General features: G+C 34.8%; 3 protein-coding genes across 3 annotated transcripts in view; all 3 read left to right on the top strand.

Annotated features, from left to right (window-relative positions):
- Window positions 1-7,210, top strand: part of LOC136033664 (uncharacterized) — a 37,277-nt gene extending 30,067 nt beyond the window's left edge. The window contains exon 4 of the mRNA XM_065714500.1: window positions 6,283-7,210. Within this exon, the coding sequence (XP_065570572.1) occupies window positions 6,283-6,471 (189 nt within the window). The 3' untranslated portion in view covers window positions 6,472-7,210. The remainder of the gene's footprint in view (window positions 1-6,282) is intronic.
- A 374-nt stretch (window positions 7,211-7,584) lies between these two features.
- Window positions 7,585-7,977, top strand: LOC136033657 (uncharacterized). Its single transcript, XM_065714487.1, has one exon. It carries the CDS (start codon window positions 7,585-7,587, stop codon window positions 7,975-7,977), a length of 393 nt encoding a protein of 130 aa, XP_065570559.1.
- A 1,703-nt stretch (window positions 7,978-9,680) lies between these two features.
- LOC136033650 (uncharacterized) lies at window positions 9,681-13,753 on the top strand. Its single transcript, XM_065714475.1, has 2 exons — window positions 9,681-9,838; window positions 12,542-13,753. The coding sequence occupies exon 2, from the start codon at window positions 12,548-12,550 to the stop codon at window positions 13,751-13,753; it is 1,206 nt and encodes a 401-aa protein (XP_065570547.1). The 5' UTR covers window positions 9,681-9,838; window positions 12,542-12,547.
- Window positions 13,754-13,959: the final 206 nt, after the last annotated feature.

Here is a 13,959-nt window from a genome sequence, read left to right as displayed (position 1 = left end):
CAGAGCTCCTATTTTAAATCTGACCAGCATTAAGCCTCTGATTTTTCTTTTAAATCATTCTATTGATTCTTAGAATTTTACTAGAGCTCTCTTAGGTCTTTTGGCCTCATCACAAGTGCCATATGAGCTCTTAGCTCTTGTTGGATATAAAAACTGGTTAAAACATTGGTTTACTTACCATTTCATTATTAATCCAGTTTGTAAAGTTGTATAATTCACCAACAGGGATTTGCCAGGATTAACTTGAATAACAAAAAATTCAAAACAATTCTGCCATGTTTTTTTTTCTTATTCTGTTTGGTTGCTTAAAAACTTCTGTTTTACCTATACATAAAAAAGTATCAATGCCAGACTAAAAAAGTAACAGAAGAAACATGGTGGGTGGAAAAATTTTTTTAACTTTTTTATCCAGCTTAGCTGTGACAAATCAAGGTAAATGTTTAGTTTTGTTCCAAGTGCTCTAAAGTGTGTATTGCTGCATATAGAAAGATTCTGATGATTGCATGTTATTCCTTCATCATTATTAAAGAAGCATATCCATTTTTCAGGTTTCTAAAATTCCTCTCCAATGAGGCTAAAAATATGTAAAGTGGGCTTGCTCATTGGTAACATTACCTATAGAGTGAAGCATATTAGTCCACGAGCCTTGCAGGCAGCAGGGCGATGTTTTTATTCAATATTTATTAAACATAGAGTGATAAAACTATAAAAAACCCTCAAATGAGGTCTATTAAATAAATACAGAATACAGACCTCACCCTGCTGCCCATGAGCTCATGGACTAATATGCCTTGCTCTACAGGTAATGTTACTTGTAAGCAAGCCCACTTTATGCATTTTTAGTTTGCCCCTTGGAGGATGAGGGTCTACCAGAAATGGAAGCACTTCTAGAATTAGCATTTGTAAGTGCTCTAAACTGGAACAAAACTAAATATTTACCCAAATCAATGTTTGTGAATTGTGTAACTTTAATAAAATGGATTTTATAATGAAATAGTAAGTTTGAAACCAATTGTTTTAACCCTTTTTATACCAAAAAACCATAGAAAGAAATTCTCACTTTCAAGTATCCAAAAAGGGATTAAAAGAGAATTTTCAAGAAAAGCAATTACTATATTAAAAAAGAGCATAAGAAATGCCATCTACTGGTGTATTCACTTTATTCATAGGTCAATTATATGAACTGCTGAATATTTAACTGGCAAGTTTCTAAGACTTTTTGGCCCTAGATTCATTACTGGAAGCTTTAGCAAAAAGCAGCAACTACCCAAGTTCAGAAAGGTGAATAAAATTCAACTATAACCTTTTTAACTTTCATTTGTATTTTGAAACGAATTTCGCCCTACCCCTCTTTCTCCATAATTTGGAAACACATACTCTGAACTATATAAATGAACTGGGTCATTAAATTGCTAATTTTACAAATTGATTTACCACCAAAAGAAGCCACAATAATTTGTTTCAAACCTGTATCTTTACATAATCCTGTCATTCTTCATCCACTGCTGCTGCATGGCAATCTGTCATCCTTGAAAGTGGGGCTTGACTCACACTTTCTGTACAGCCTACTTTTTCAAATATGACAAGTCAGCTGGAGACCCAAAACAATCAATAAGCAATTTCTCTAGAAATCATCTAGCTAATGTTTATCCGTTTGTTGTTTTTTTTAGAGTGTCCAGGCTTTTGCCTTTGGCTCATGTCCAATGAGTGAAACCGAGCAGCAGTATTCACAAATAGAGAAGGAATCGCTGGCAGTTGTATTTGCATGCAAGCATTTCCACCAGTATATATGGCAGAACTGTAACAATAACAAGACCACAAACCTCTAGAAAGCCTCCTTGTAAAACCAATATCCAAAGCACCGCCATGGCTACAGCGCATGATGCTGTCAATACAGCCATATAGTTTGAAATTTGTATATAGACCAGGTTCTGAAATACCTATGGCTGACACTCTGTCAAGGTTGCACACACCTGACCTTGACAATGAAAATGAAAAACAAGCAGAAGTCTTTGTCCATACACTCTTCAAAAACTTACCTATATCTGACGGGAAATGGAAAAAATCAGGAATGCAACCTGTACTGAATTACGAAAATTAAGCCAGACTATACTTGATGGATGGCTCCTGTCTCGAAAACAGTGTGATTCCAGCTGTTTTACTTTCTGGAACTACAGAGATGAACTTGTAGCCAACCAGGGCATAATCTTGAAGGGGACAAGAGTTGTGGTGCCCCCATCTATTCAGCATGAGATCCTACAACAACCGCATGTGTCACATCTTGGCCAAACCGAGCATGAAAAATTATTGAGGGTAAGCTTAATGTTAAAGTTTACATTTACTTCATATTTTGCGGTAAAATGACTGCTTCTGCTGGTAGTTCTCCTTCTTCAAGATACAACTTCAGGTACTATCTTGAGCCACCTTGTATTAAGTCAATGTTCTTGATACCAGCGACGGAGTTAAAAAAAATTACAAAAATTATGATGGGATTGAAAAATTCTTGGTCCTTTAACCCTAACAATATTCCTACTAAAGTAATTAAGTTCATACTTCCTTTAATTATTTCTCCCTTAACAAAACTTATTAACCCTCCTTTCAGCATGGTACTTTCCCAAGTAGTCTCAAGCCTTGCTAGAGTCATCATATCATACAAGGAGGGGACACGAAAGGATTCAACCAACTATCAGCCAATATCTTTGTTGTCTGTGTTTAGCATAATATTTGAGGATTCGATGCTATCTCGTCTTAATAATTTTCTTACTTCTAGAGATTTCTTTTCACGCTTTCATTTTTATTTTTGAGTAAATCATTCAACTGAGTATGCTTATGTATTTTTAATGCATTATCTTCCACCCTGCCCTAGAATCCCTTTTAAATACTGAAGCTTTGCTTCTGGATGTTCGTAAAGCTATGGATTCTTTAACCCACAGTGTACTTCTATTTAAACTTTCTCATTTTGGTGTAAGAGGTATTGTGTTTTATTGGTTCAAGTCTTTTATGTCTGGTAGAATTATTTCGATTGAACTGCTTTTTCGCTCACAAGCAAGTATTGAACAAGGGGTGCTTCAAGGGTCAATTATAGGGCCATTAATGTTTCAATTTTTTTAAATTACCTAATTTTTGCTGTTAGAAATAAAAATGCTCTTTATTGCTGTCGTCTATGTTGTCAAGATTCTCCCGCACCCATAACCATATTTTGCATACATTGGGTTCTCTTGTTACTTTTTCCGATGATAACACCCTTATTATTTTTGCGAGAACAGAGGATTAGGTTTGTACAAAGATAGTGGACCTCTTCAAGAGAATTTCAGTTTGGTTTGATGCAAACTGTCTTGCCTTAAATATTTCTAAAACGGATTTTTTAGTTTTTCTCGTATATGTCAGGCATGTCCTCGATAAATCTGAAATTCAAATATCCAAAGGCTTTATTAGCAGACCAAAGGATGGCTATGCCCATTCCCTAGGTATCCTCCTAGATAAAAATGTATTTTTTAAACACCATATTGATTTGATTAAAATGAAGGTATGCAGAAACTTCGGTGTTGTAAGATAACTCAAACACATTTTTACTGGACCAATCCTAAGAATCCTATTTCACAGCTTATGTTTCTTGTTGTCAAGCAATATAGATGTCTACTTTCTCTTGTTTTCTCAGACCGCTTTCAAATACTTACGATAAAACTTTAAATCTTATCCAGGATGTAAATCGTTTGGCAAATAAACTGTTATTGATATTGAAAAACTTAATATTCTTCCCTGTGCGTCTTTCGCTTTTCTTCAGCCCAGTAGTAGTATTCTTATGATTTACGTCTTCTTTGCGTGACATTTGACATGGAACACCTTTCCTGATTCGGCTCGAGAATGCCACTTGTTTGGCACCTTCATAAGACTCGTAAAAATTGTTTTGTTTCTATGTTTGTGTATGTATTTTGCTATCATATGGAAAATAAATCTATTTATCTATTTATCTGATTGACGCTGAAAGAAATGACACGAATTAAAATGACATAGAAATGAAATGACAAAAAGGTAATACTTTTATTGAAGTAGCAGGAGGACGACTATAAATTTTTGCTGAAAGTAATTAATTCGCAACTAATTTCTAAAAAGTCAGTTCGTGTTTTATAGCCTTTTTAAAAAGTAGTACATTTCTTTTGGATGAAGCAATCGGTTACCATTTTCATTCATTTAGTTCTCCTACGAATTTTGTGTACAATGACAAGTAAAATTAGACAGATTTTAGCAAAATGTCAGTGTTTTCATGAAAGCACTAGTCAAAAGTAACTAATTTCTTAGTATTTTTTTTTTAATTTCTTTTTAAATCATTTTTGGATATTACCCACTTGTTTAAAAAAAAAGTACAGGCTCGCAACTCTATACATTTAGTTTCCATTTGGGTATTCGAAATATGAACTATACGAAATATCAATTTATTGATGACAGTGACAAGGTGGTCGTAAATGCCCCTGCTAAAATATTGAAAAATAGTGGTCATAAAACGTACTCTTTAGGTTTGATCTCTCCCCCAGATTTTTACAGGCAAACGCTGTGCAAAATCTTCCATTCGAGTAACTAGGTCAGAATAGCTGCAATTTGAAGCTACAATGTTTTATGGAAAATGCTAGCAAATTGGTAAAACAAAAAGTTGAGCGTAGTAATTTGTGGATGTCAACAACCAGTAGAGTAGGGCTGATAACCATAAATATTGTGTTTAACAAATAAAAAGGGCTATTTGATCAAGATGACCTAACACTAAAGGGTGAAGCCACGTGTATGTGTAAGCAACCCTGGTACATTGACCTTAGTCAATTACAGAGGACGTAGAATTCTTCAAGACATTGGCTTGGAGAGAGGCCTCTGAAGATAGTGATCATTTATAACCTTTGACTATTGGCCAAATTTACCTTTTGTAGGGAAGTTACTCAGAAAGGGCTTGACGGTTCAATGCAGATGTTGGATTGGAGTTATATTTTTGAATGTTCAGTTTAAGAGTACGCTTGTGTTAGGAACACTTGTGTTTTCGATACTGGATAACCTTGATTCTTGATCTATTCATGGCTGAGTAGTTTAATTTAAATTATATGATTATGCTGTGGTTTTTGTGAAATACTTTTTGAAAGCTCATGCAAAACTAGGAAAGTTCTTATAAAATGAATTTTGTGAAGCCATTGCATCTACTTATATAAACTTGAAACATAAACATCAAAATTATTTTTAAGCTTAATAAAATGGAAACTATAAAGGACAACAGCATTTAAAGCTCCCAGAACCTATTTTCAATCTAAATCTGTGTATATACAGCATTCGAATTGGAAGTAAGTGTTGATTTTTATTAATAAGAGCAGTTGATGCTAACATTAATGGCAACACTAACGTGTTCTAACTTCAAAAAAGTATTTTGTTGTAAAGAATGACAGGCTGGTCGTCCTAATTCTCTGTAAATTAACGCTTAGTTTTTTTGCTTTTATTTTTTCTAGGTTATGAAGAATCTTGGTATAGAAAGCATTATTCTTCTAGAGATTATTGGTTTTATAACTGCGGTCCACAATGCAGCATGAAGAGACACAAATAACGGTTTAAGAAGTTCTATCCTAGTCCTTTTATTGACAGGATACGGGAGAGGTATTGGAAGAGAGTGAACTCTCGGATCCGTACTCACAACTTCGATGCAAGGAATGGAAAACAAACTTTTTTCATGACATTAAATGTCTTTGCTGACTAAAGTGATGTTGAAAAAATCAACTTGCGTTCAACTATAGTAGATGAATCGACAAGATTTAGTAAAACCGAATATATAACTAATAGTTTCGTACGTAATTTGCCAAACATTTTGCATTATAGAGAAAATGATTGCTTGTCTCCTGTTCTTGACCAAGGCAGTTGTGGTTTGTGCTGGGCATTTGCAGCAAGTACAGTCTTAGAATTTTTCCAGTGCAGCAAGAAATTTAATGAACTAGTTTTGTATAGTCGGCAACAATCAGTAAGCTGTGACACCGATAATTTTGGTTGTGACGGGGGTTTTTATGTCAATGGTTGGGTTTGGGCTGCCAATACAGGTGGACTTTGTGAAGATAAAGAATACTTCAAAGTCCAAAACTATTCCTGTTCCTTGTGAAACAACTTGCCTTAAAGAAAATATTGTAACTGAGTTTAAATGGACGTCTGCAGATGCTATTGCTATTCAAAATGCATTTTTTTTTCTGAAGGCCCAGTTGCGGCGGCCTTAGATGCAACTGACAACTTTATATATTATTCAGAAGGAGTTGTTGATGACAAGAGTGTACAGCAACTGCGTATCATGCAGTTATCATCGTTGGCTACGGAACTTCAGTAGACGGTACTCCCTATTGGATCGTTCAGAACACATGGGGTACCTCCTGGGGTATGAACGGGTACATTTTAGTTCGTCGCGGTGTTAATATGTGTGGTATTGAAAGCTATTGTGCAGTTCTTACTTTAAAAGAGTAATAAATACTCTTGTGTTGTTCATGGGGGATCGTAGCTAATTGGATTTTATATGATTATAGTAACGTCATATCAACTTCATCAGCTCTTACCATGAACAAATCGATTTAGATTTTAAATATTCAAGCAGCTGATTATGTACAACGAAGCAGTGGCAGACTCAAAATTTTGAGGCATATGACAGCTGGAAAGCTGATGACTTGTTTTGCATGATAGATCTGTAAACTTGAACTTTGGTGATTTTTTGCAGTTGGAATTTAATTTTGGTTACCCTTTTCTCAGACGGATTCAGTTAGCAATCATTTTCTAGACGGTTGAACAATTCTAAGAATTGCTAGCAAACACTAATCCAAAAGTCTTGGATTGACCAATGTCTTAAGTTCAGACACACTGCGTTTGGTATTTTCGAAACTTTAAATAGTTGTGATTTAACTTATTTAAGAGCATTAATAAAGCTGGTGCCCGAAATTGCAGTGTATAGAAAAATTCTATACAGAACAATTCTATACTTAGAAGTCTCTTAGAAGAGACTTCTAAGATATTCGGAAAGTCATGTCACGTGTTGCACATAACAATCAAGACAAATCAAGAAGGATGCTTCTTGCTGTCAATTAGACAAAATATTCTTTTTGTATGTTTGTGGACCACCCAGAAAATAGTTCATTAAGTTTCTAAGAATTATTAGACTTTTCTCATTACTGTCTCTGTATCTTATTTAATGAAATTTATTTTTATTTCAGAATTGTTCCTTCATATTTTACGGAAACATGGTACAAATTTCCGTGACAGCGCTGAAGGCAGTGATGATGAATGGGAAAAATATAAAATAATGTTTCAAAATAGATATCCTAACCCACAAATGAATTCCCTTAGAAAAAAACTGTGGCTTAGTAAAACTAATGCAATTAAAGCCCATAACAGCAAAGCAAACAATGGTGACCACTCATACATCATGAGTGAGAACATCTTTTCTGACTACACAGAGGAGGAGAATGAAAAAGTAAATTATATATTCATAATTCAAGCCTAATTTCAAGAAGCCTAACTGTAAAATGCGTAAACACTCCTAAGATTCCCAAAATAACTGATCTAAGGGTTGACCCTTGTCTCACCCCTATGGGTAATACGGGACTATGTGGAAACTCTTGGGCTTATGTAGCAGCGTCATCACTTGAATATTACTCCTGTAAAATGAATTTAAGTGAAACTATACCGCTAAGCAGGCAACAAATAATTGATTGTGATGCCAGTATCTATGGTTGTGAGGGTGGATCTTACGTTGCGTCTTGGCAGTGGATTATAAATAATGGAGGACTATGCAATCAAATGGACTACTTGAACGAAAAAAATTGTTCTGTTGATTGTCTTAAGCCTGTCATAGCATCTTATAAAAGACTTTCCAACTTCAAAGATGATCAAAGCGGCTTTGCTGCGCGGTCCTGTTTTCACCGCAATGCCTGGCTCCGAAAATTTCTTGTTTTACTCTTCAGGAATATATACAGACAGTAAGTGTGACAAAACTCCAAATGTTGCTGTTAATATAAATGGCTATGGGAAACAAAATAACACACAGTATTGGCTTATTCAGAACTTTTGGGGGAATCATGGGGTGAGAAGGGTTATGCAAAGGTACTGGGATTATCCATCATGTGCAGATTAGAGCAATGTGCGTTCATTCCTGTGTTGTAAATGCCATTATAGTTTATTTTTTACTCATATATTGGTTCAATTTAGAAACCTCAAACTTAGATGTTTCTTTGTACAAAGTGATTCATCGAGGCTTTTAAGCCAAACCACGTGTTTGCAAAGTACGCATAGTAGACTATTTTTGAAAAAGTTTAAATTGATCAAGCATTTTTTTTTTTAATGAACTCAAAGAGTAAATTTAATACTTGAAATGAACAGAAAATTTTATATACATGAAAAGGGGATGGATGAGGCTAGATGCTTCCCTTAACCCCTTGCTCTTCACACCCAAATTATACTACTCGTTATCTGTGTTTATACTAGTGCGTATTATGTATTTGTGAGTCCAAATCACAAATACAAAGAGTCATTATAACACTAACAAACAGTTCAGTCTGTTGATATCTGCTAGTTTATTATTTATACAGTGTTTTTCGGGAAATTTCAATGTAAGAGTATATTGTTTAAAGCAAATTCCACCAATCAGGAAATTAGCATGTTTATCACGTTTTTCTTTTATTACAGTGTTGGTGAAAAAAGTTTAATTCTGGCGTAAAGAGCAGGTGATTGAGGGGAGGGTCAGCCCCTTTTTTCGTACAAGTACATATAACCACTCTTTGTTTTAAGTTTTCACGTTACTCTCTATTTAAATTTAATGTAAGCATTTTTTTCAAATTTAATTCAAGTCCCTATTTATGTCATATAATAATATATGTATATTCAATGTATACTAAAAATTTGTATATTGCGTGGCATCTGTATTTACTTAAAAAGGGTGCTGGAATTTTGCATTTGTGTCAGATGGAACCCTCTTTCAATATGCTATGACAGCTGCTTCAATGATGGTGAAAAACACGAATTTCCACCATCAACTGTGGTATATGATCCACGTCTTATATTTTCACGATCAACCATGATACATTGACATGGCTCATTTTTTACTTACTGGGTATTATCATGAACGGTTTAATAGAAAAATTTTACGCCAGAGTACAACTCAGAGATATAGATTTATGGACCCATTAAAGCCCAAAGGCTATTGGTCACATAGCATTTGTCAAGTCAAAGTTCCAATTTGGATGATAAACTCAAAAATGAGTACGAACAGGAAAAAAAAAACTTATACAAAACACAGTTTAGGTTGACTAATACAAAGGAAATCGGAAAAACACAGAAATGAACCGAAAAAAAATGAAAAGCCAAGCTTTTATAATATTGCGTTTGTATTTGACCATTCATTTTTGAAGCAGTAAGAAGAAAAACTCATTGGAAAGAGCAGGTGCGACGAGTCATTATCCTCTTTATATCTGCCATTTTTAATCTTAATGTTTGTCTTTACTTTGCTTTGAAAAATCTTTTATTTAGCTAATTTATGTGCATGTGCTTTAAGCACTGTACTCACCATACTCCCGTATCTAAAATTGACCGTTATACCACTCAGCTCCTCACTGTTTTCACTATCTAAAACTTGCATGACAACGTTGCTAGAATTGAGTGTGTAAGCGAGAAATAGCTATGACTTTTAAGCGGGGCTCAGACGACGTTCGTAAAATTCATAAAGTGGTTCACAAAGTTTGTTTCCGTAAAGTTTTCACCGCTCACACGAGCCTTGTACTTTACGTGAGTTTTGAGCAGTAAACTATTCAAATTTCACTAGCATTTGAAGAAGTAAGGAGTTCAGGGTGTAAGTATAGTTTAATGAGGCATAAGGGCTTATTATGTTACTTATTCTGTTTTCCTTCATGATTCAGAATATCCAGATTCCCTGGTTTTTCCTATTTTCTTGTGAAGTTGACAGTGGTGCCAAAAATCCTAGCAAGAATTCAGTCTTATAGCACACTTGATATTTAGGGCAAAACGTTGAAACTAAATTCCAAACCACTGATGTCTACTACACTTAAAGATACTCAAGAGAGACTTCCTACCATTCTTCTTAGTCAGCTCCTAGTCTTTTCAAGGTGATGTCAAGCCATTATTGTAACCTCTAATTTGCTGCTGACAAAACAGGCTTATCATCTGAGTCCCAGCAATGTCAGATCACAGAAATTGGGAGGATTCACTTAAATAGTTATCTGGTTTATTGTCCTTTGTAGGGATGTGTCATCACGCAAAAGTGTGTCCCAGGAAGGTATTTTGAGGTACCTACCTCCACTCCTTCTAGATGGTCCCCAAATTTGCCTACATGACAGGTCTATATCTATTGAAATTTTGACAAAACAACATTTTACCTTAGTTTTTGGTTATAAGTTTCTTTTTCTCTGTCTTTAGTTCTGAAAAACCAATTCCTATTGATTGTGTAGAAATTAAAGCCATAACGCTTGCTAATCATCATAATTGTTTTTTTAATTCCTTTTGTTTAAAGTATTTAGAGAGATTTTAAGCCAAACATGGGCATATTGCTGTCACAAATGGTTTTGCTCAAAGAGCAGGTTGAAAACAAATATAATATATAATTTTTCTTTTTTTTATTATTTAAATAATATAATATCACAAAATTAAGCAGTCATTATGCTGGTTGTATGTTAAGTAAATACAATCCCTGATGGAGTTTTGTTGATACTTGTTTTTAAATTAATTTGTTTAAATAAAATGTATATTGTTTATTGGACAGTAGTGAACATTGCAGCAACAATGACTTGAGTTTTTTTTTGTTCAATATTTTCTTTTTTAAAATAATTGTTGTTCTATGGTCACATTTGCATTCCATGCTAAGTGGCTGGCACTCTAGATTGGGAATCTTTTGTCCAAGAGGCACAGGTTTAATTCCTGGCATTGTCAGTTTATTTGGTCTAGGACAGTGATGTGACTCTGTAACCTCAGACAGAATTGGCCCTACTTTAAAAGGTAACTTAGAGAAATCAGGGGACAGTATACAGGAAGGGCATGCAAAAGCATGGTATGGCTGGCCCCTAGCTTCCTATTGAACTTCATGGCTAAAGGACCACCAGGTCCTTTACTGGCCTACTGGCTTGCCATATAAACTTTCTTTTAAACCCATATATACAAATGAAGAAATGCCAGTAAGGTCCTTCCTTTTCAATGAATTGTATAGACATGTATAGACAAGAATGTGGGTCATCATAGATGGCTAAAGTTAATCTTCACTGTTTTGTTTTAATTGTCATGGCTCTGCGGCTTTAGTGTAATAAAACCTACTTATGTCCATCCATTTTCTTTAAACAGACAGGAGTTCTATGTTTCCTAGCTTCAATAAATTTATATGCAATTTTGAGACCAGGGGTTACAAAGTAGGTCAAAACTTACAAATGCAACTGTGGTATAACTAATTAATTTGTAAGAAATGTATATCAATATAAAGATTAAGAAAAACAAATCATGTAGAAGACAAACAAATAAATAAAAGTATTCCTTTACAGCCATTTAATGAAGTGTCACAAATGTAGGTCAAACTTAAGATTGAAATGAACAAAGCTTCCAGTGACCTTCCACTTAGCCTACATAGCCAGGGGAAAATCATGGAGCTGTATACTAATAATTGGAAGTGTCTCACTTCCCTCGCTAGTTTAGGACTTTTAATTGATTAGTCTACTGAAATTTTCCAATCCTGTGCAATTGAAATATTTTTCATTTTTCAGCAGAGCATTAAGACAATCTATCACAATGAAAAATACCCAGAGCATCTTGAATGGAATGACTAAGAAAGACAAACGAAAACCACAATATGCAATCTTACAATGAAGCTTCTAGCCACACTAATGACTTAGGCTACCCAGTTCTGAAATAACTGCTGAAGGTGTATTTGTTTATACAATTAGAAACTGGCCCAAAGCCCCAACCTCTTCCTTGTCAGAAATTCACATATTCAAGCAATACAATATATTTAAATGTTACAAATTTTGTCATTATTATAATTATCATTACCTTAATTTTATTATTAATTACCTAATTTTATCTTGATTTTTGGTTTTCAGTTTCTTTTTCTCTGGCCTTAGTTCTGAAAAGGCAATTCCTGTAGTAGAATTCTGTTGTAATTCCTTGAGTAGAATTTTAAGCCATAACACTAGGTTTTCTAAATTTAGGAATACTCTTTTCTGCCAGTTTCTGAAAAGGCAATTCCTGTTAATTGAGCAGAACTTTAAGCCATAACACTGGGTTATCTAAATTTGGGAATACTTTTTTATGCCACCTCCTTATACATTAAATATATGGCTGACATTATTTAAAAACAGAATGATTAGCCCAATGCCTATATTATATAGTCTATTTTTGTTGAGATTGTTGTTTAAACTAGATTTTTAAGTTAATCTGGTTTATTGTCCTTTTGCTTTTTTCAAATAAAACCATAGAAGCTAGCTGATCATATTTCTGGAAAATCTTGGGCTTTACATATTAAGCCAAACCTAGCTTATCTTTTTTTCATTTCCAGGTCAAGATGGAAGAGGAGCTGTTGCTACTTTTAAACCTGCAGTTGCTGCAGCTGCTTCTTTTGAAGAAGAGAAAGAAAACCAGAGAAAGAAAAAGAAGTGTATGGGTTAGACCAATTTTTGATGTTTCAAGGAGGATAGGTCAGGGGCCATCTCATAACCTCATGAAAGAGCTAATCATCTCAAATGATGTGATTATGTTTGCCAATTATGTCAGAATGACTCCAGAAAGTTGGAATAGCCTTCTTGGTAAGGTGTTCAATAAGTTGGAGAAGAGTACAACAAATATGAGAATACCCATATCTCCTGCTGAACGATTGTGTGTTACAATTCGTTACTTAGCAGATGGGAAAACCCAAAAGTCTTTGATGTATGAGCACCGCCATGGGCACAGCTCAATTGTTGGGATTACCACAGAAACTATGACTGCCATTATTGATGCACTGAAAAATGATTATTTACCAAACTTGTCAACTGAGAACATGAAGGAAGTTGCTAACTACTTTTACTCCCGCTGGAACTTACCAAACTGCTGTGGTGCAATTGATGGCAAACATATTCAAGTGGTTGCTCCTTATAAATCTGGGAGCACTTACTACAATTACAAGAATTTCTTCAGCATTGTCCTAATGGCAGTTTGTGATGCTGATTACAAATTTACTTTTGTAGACATTGGTGCACCTGGTAGTAGAAGTGATGGGGGAGTTTTCTCTGATACTCAGTTTGCCAGAGACCTTGACAGTGGTGCTTTTCGCCTACCACCTGATGCCTTTCTGCCAGGATCAACAACACTGTTTCCTAACTTTATTGTGGGGGATGAAGCTTTTCCCTTAAAAAGCTACATCATGAGGCCTTACCCTGGACAATATTTGGACCATCAAAAACGGGTATTTAATTACAGATTATCGCGAGCCCGAAGAATAATTGAAAACTGCTTTGGCATCCTTGCCGCGAAGTGGCAGATCTTTTTTACACCAATTCACACTTCACTTGAAAAAGTGAACCTGATAGTGATGTCATGTGTTTGCTTGCATAATTTCCTGAGAGTTAGGGATGGAGTGACAGTGACCACTGCAAGGTATATTAATGTTGGAGATGCGGATCAAGGTGATGAGGACAATGGCCAGTGGAGAAATATCCCAGCCCCAGCTGATACATGGGACAGAATAAACAGGCTTGGGGCAAATAACTATACTATTGAGGTGAAGTATTGAGGTATTGGAAAAGTACCTTGGCAGAATGATATTGTAAATAGACAGTAACTGTTCAAGCCTTGTGTAGAATTATGTTGCTGCCTTATGATTTTACATAGTTATATTATTATTGTATATATTATGATTGTTATATAATTATAATGAAAATGTCATAGTTTGCTGCATAGTTTGATTTCTAAATCGTAGGTAATGTAGTAGAAGTGATT

This window comes from Artemia franciscana, chromosome 1 (genome assembly GCF_032884065.1).
Source record: "Artemia franciscana chromosome 1, ASM3288406v1, whole genome shotgun sequence".
Lineage (NCBI taxonomy): Eukaryota > Metazoa > Arthropoda > Branchiopoda > Anostraca > Artemiidae > Artemia > Artemia franciscana.
This window is presented reverse-complemented; position numbering and strand designations above follow the sequence as displayed.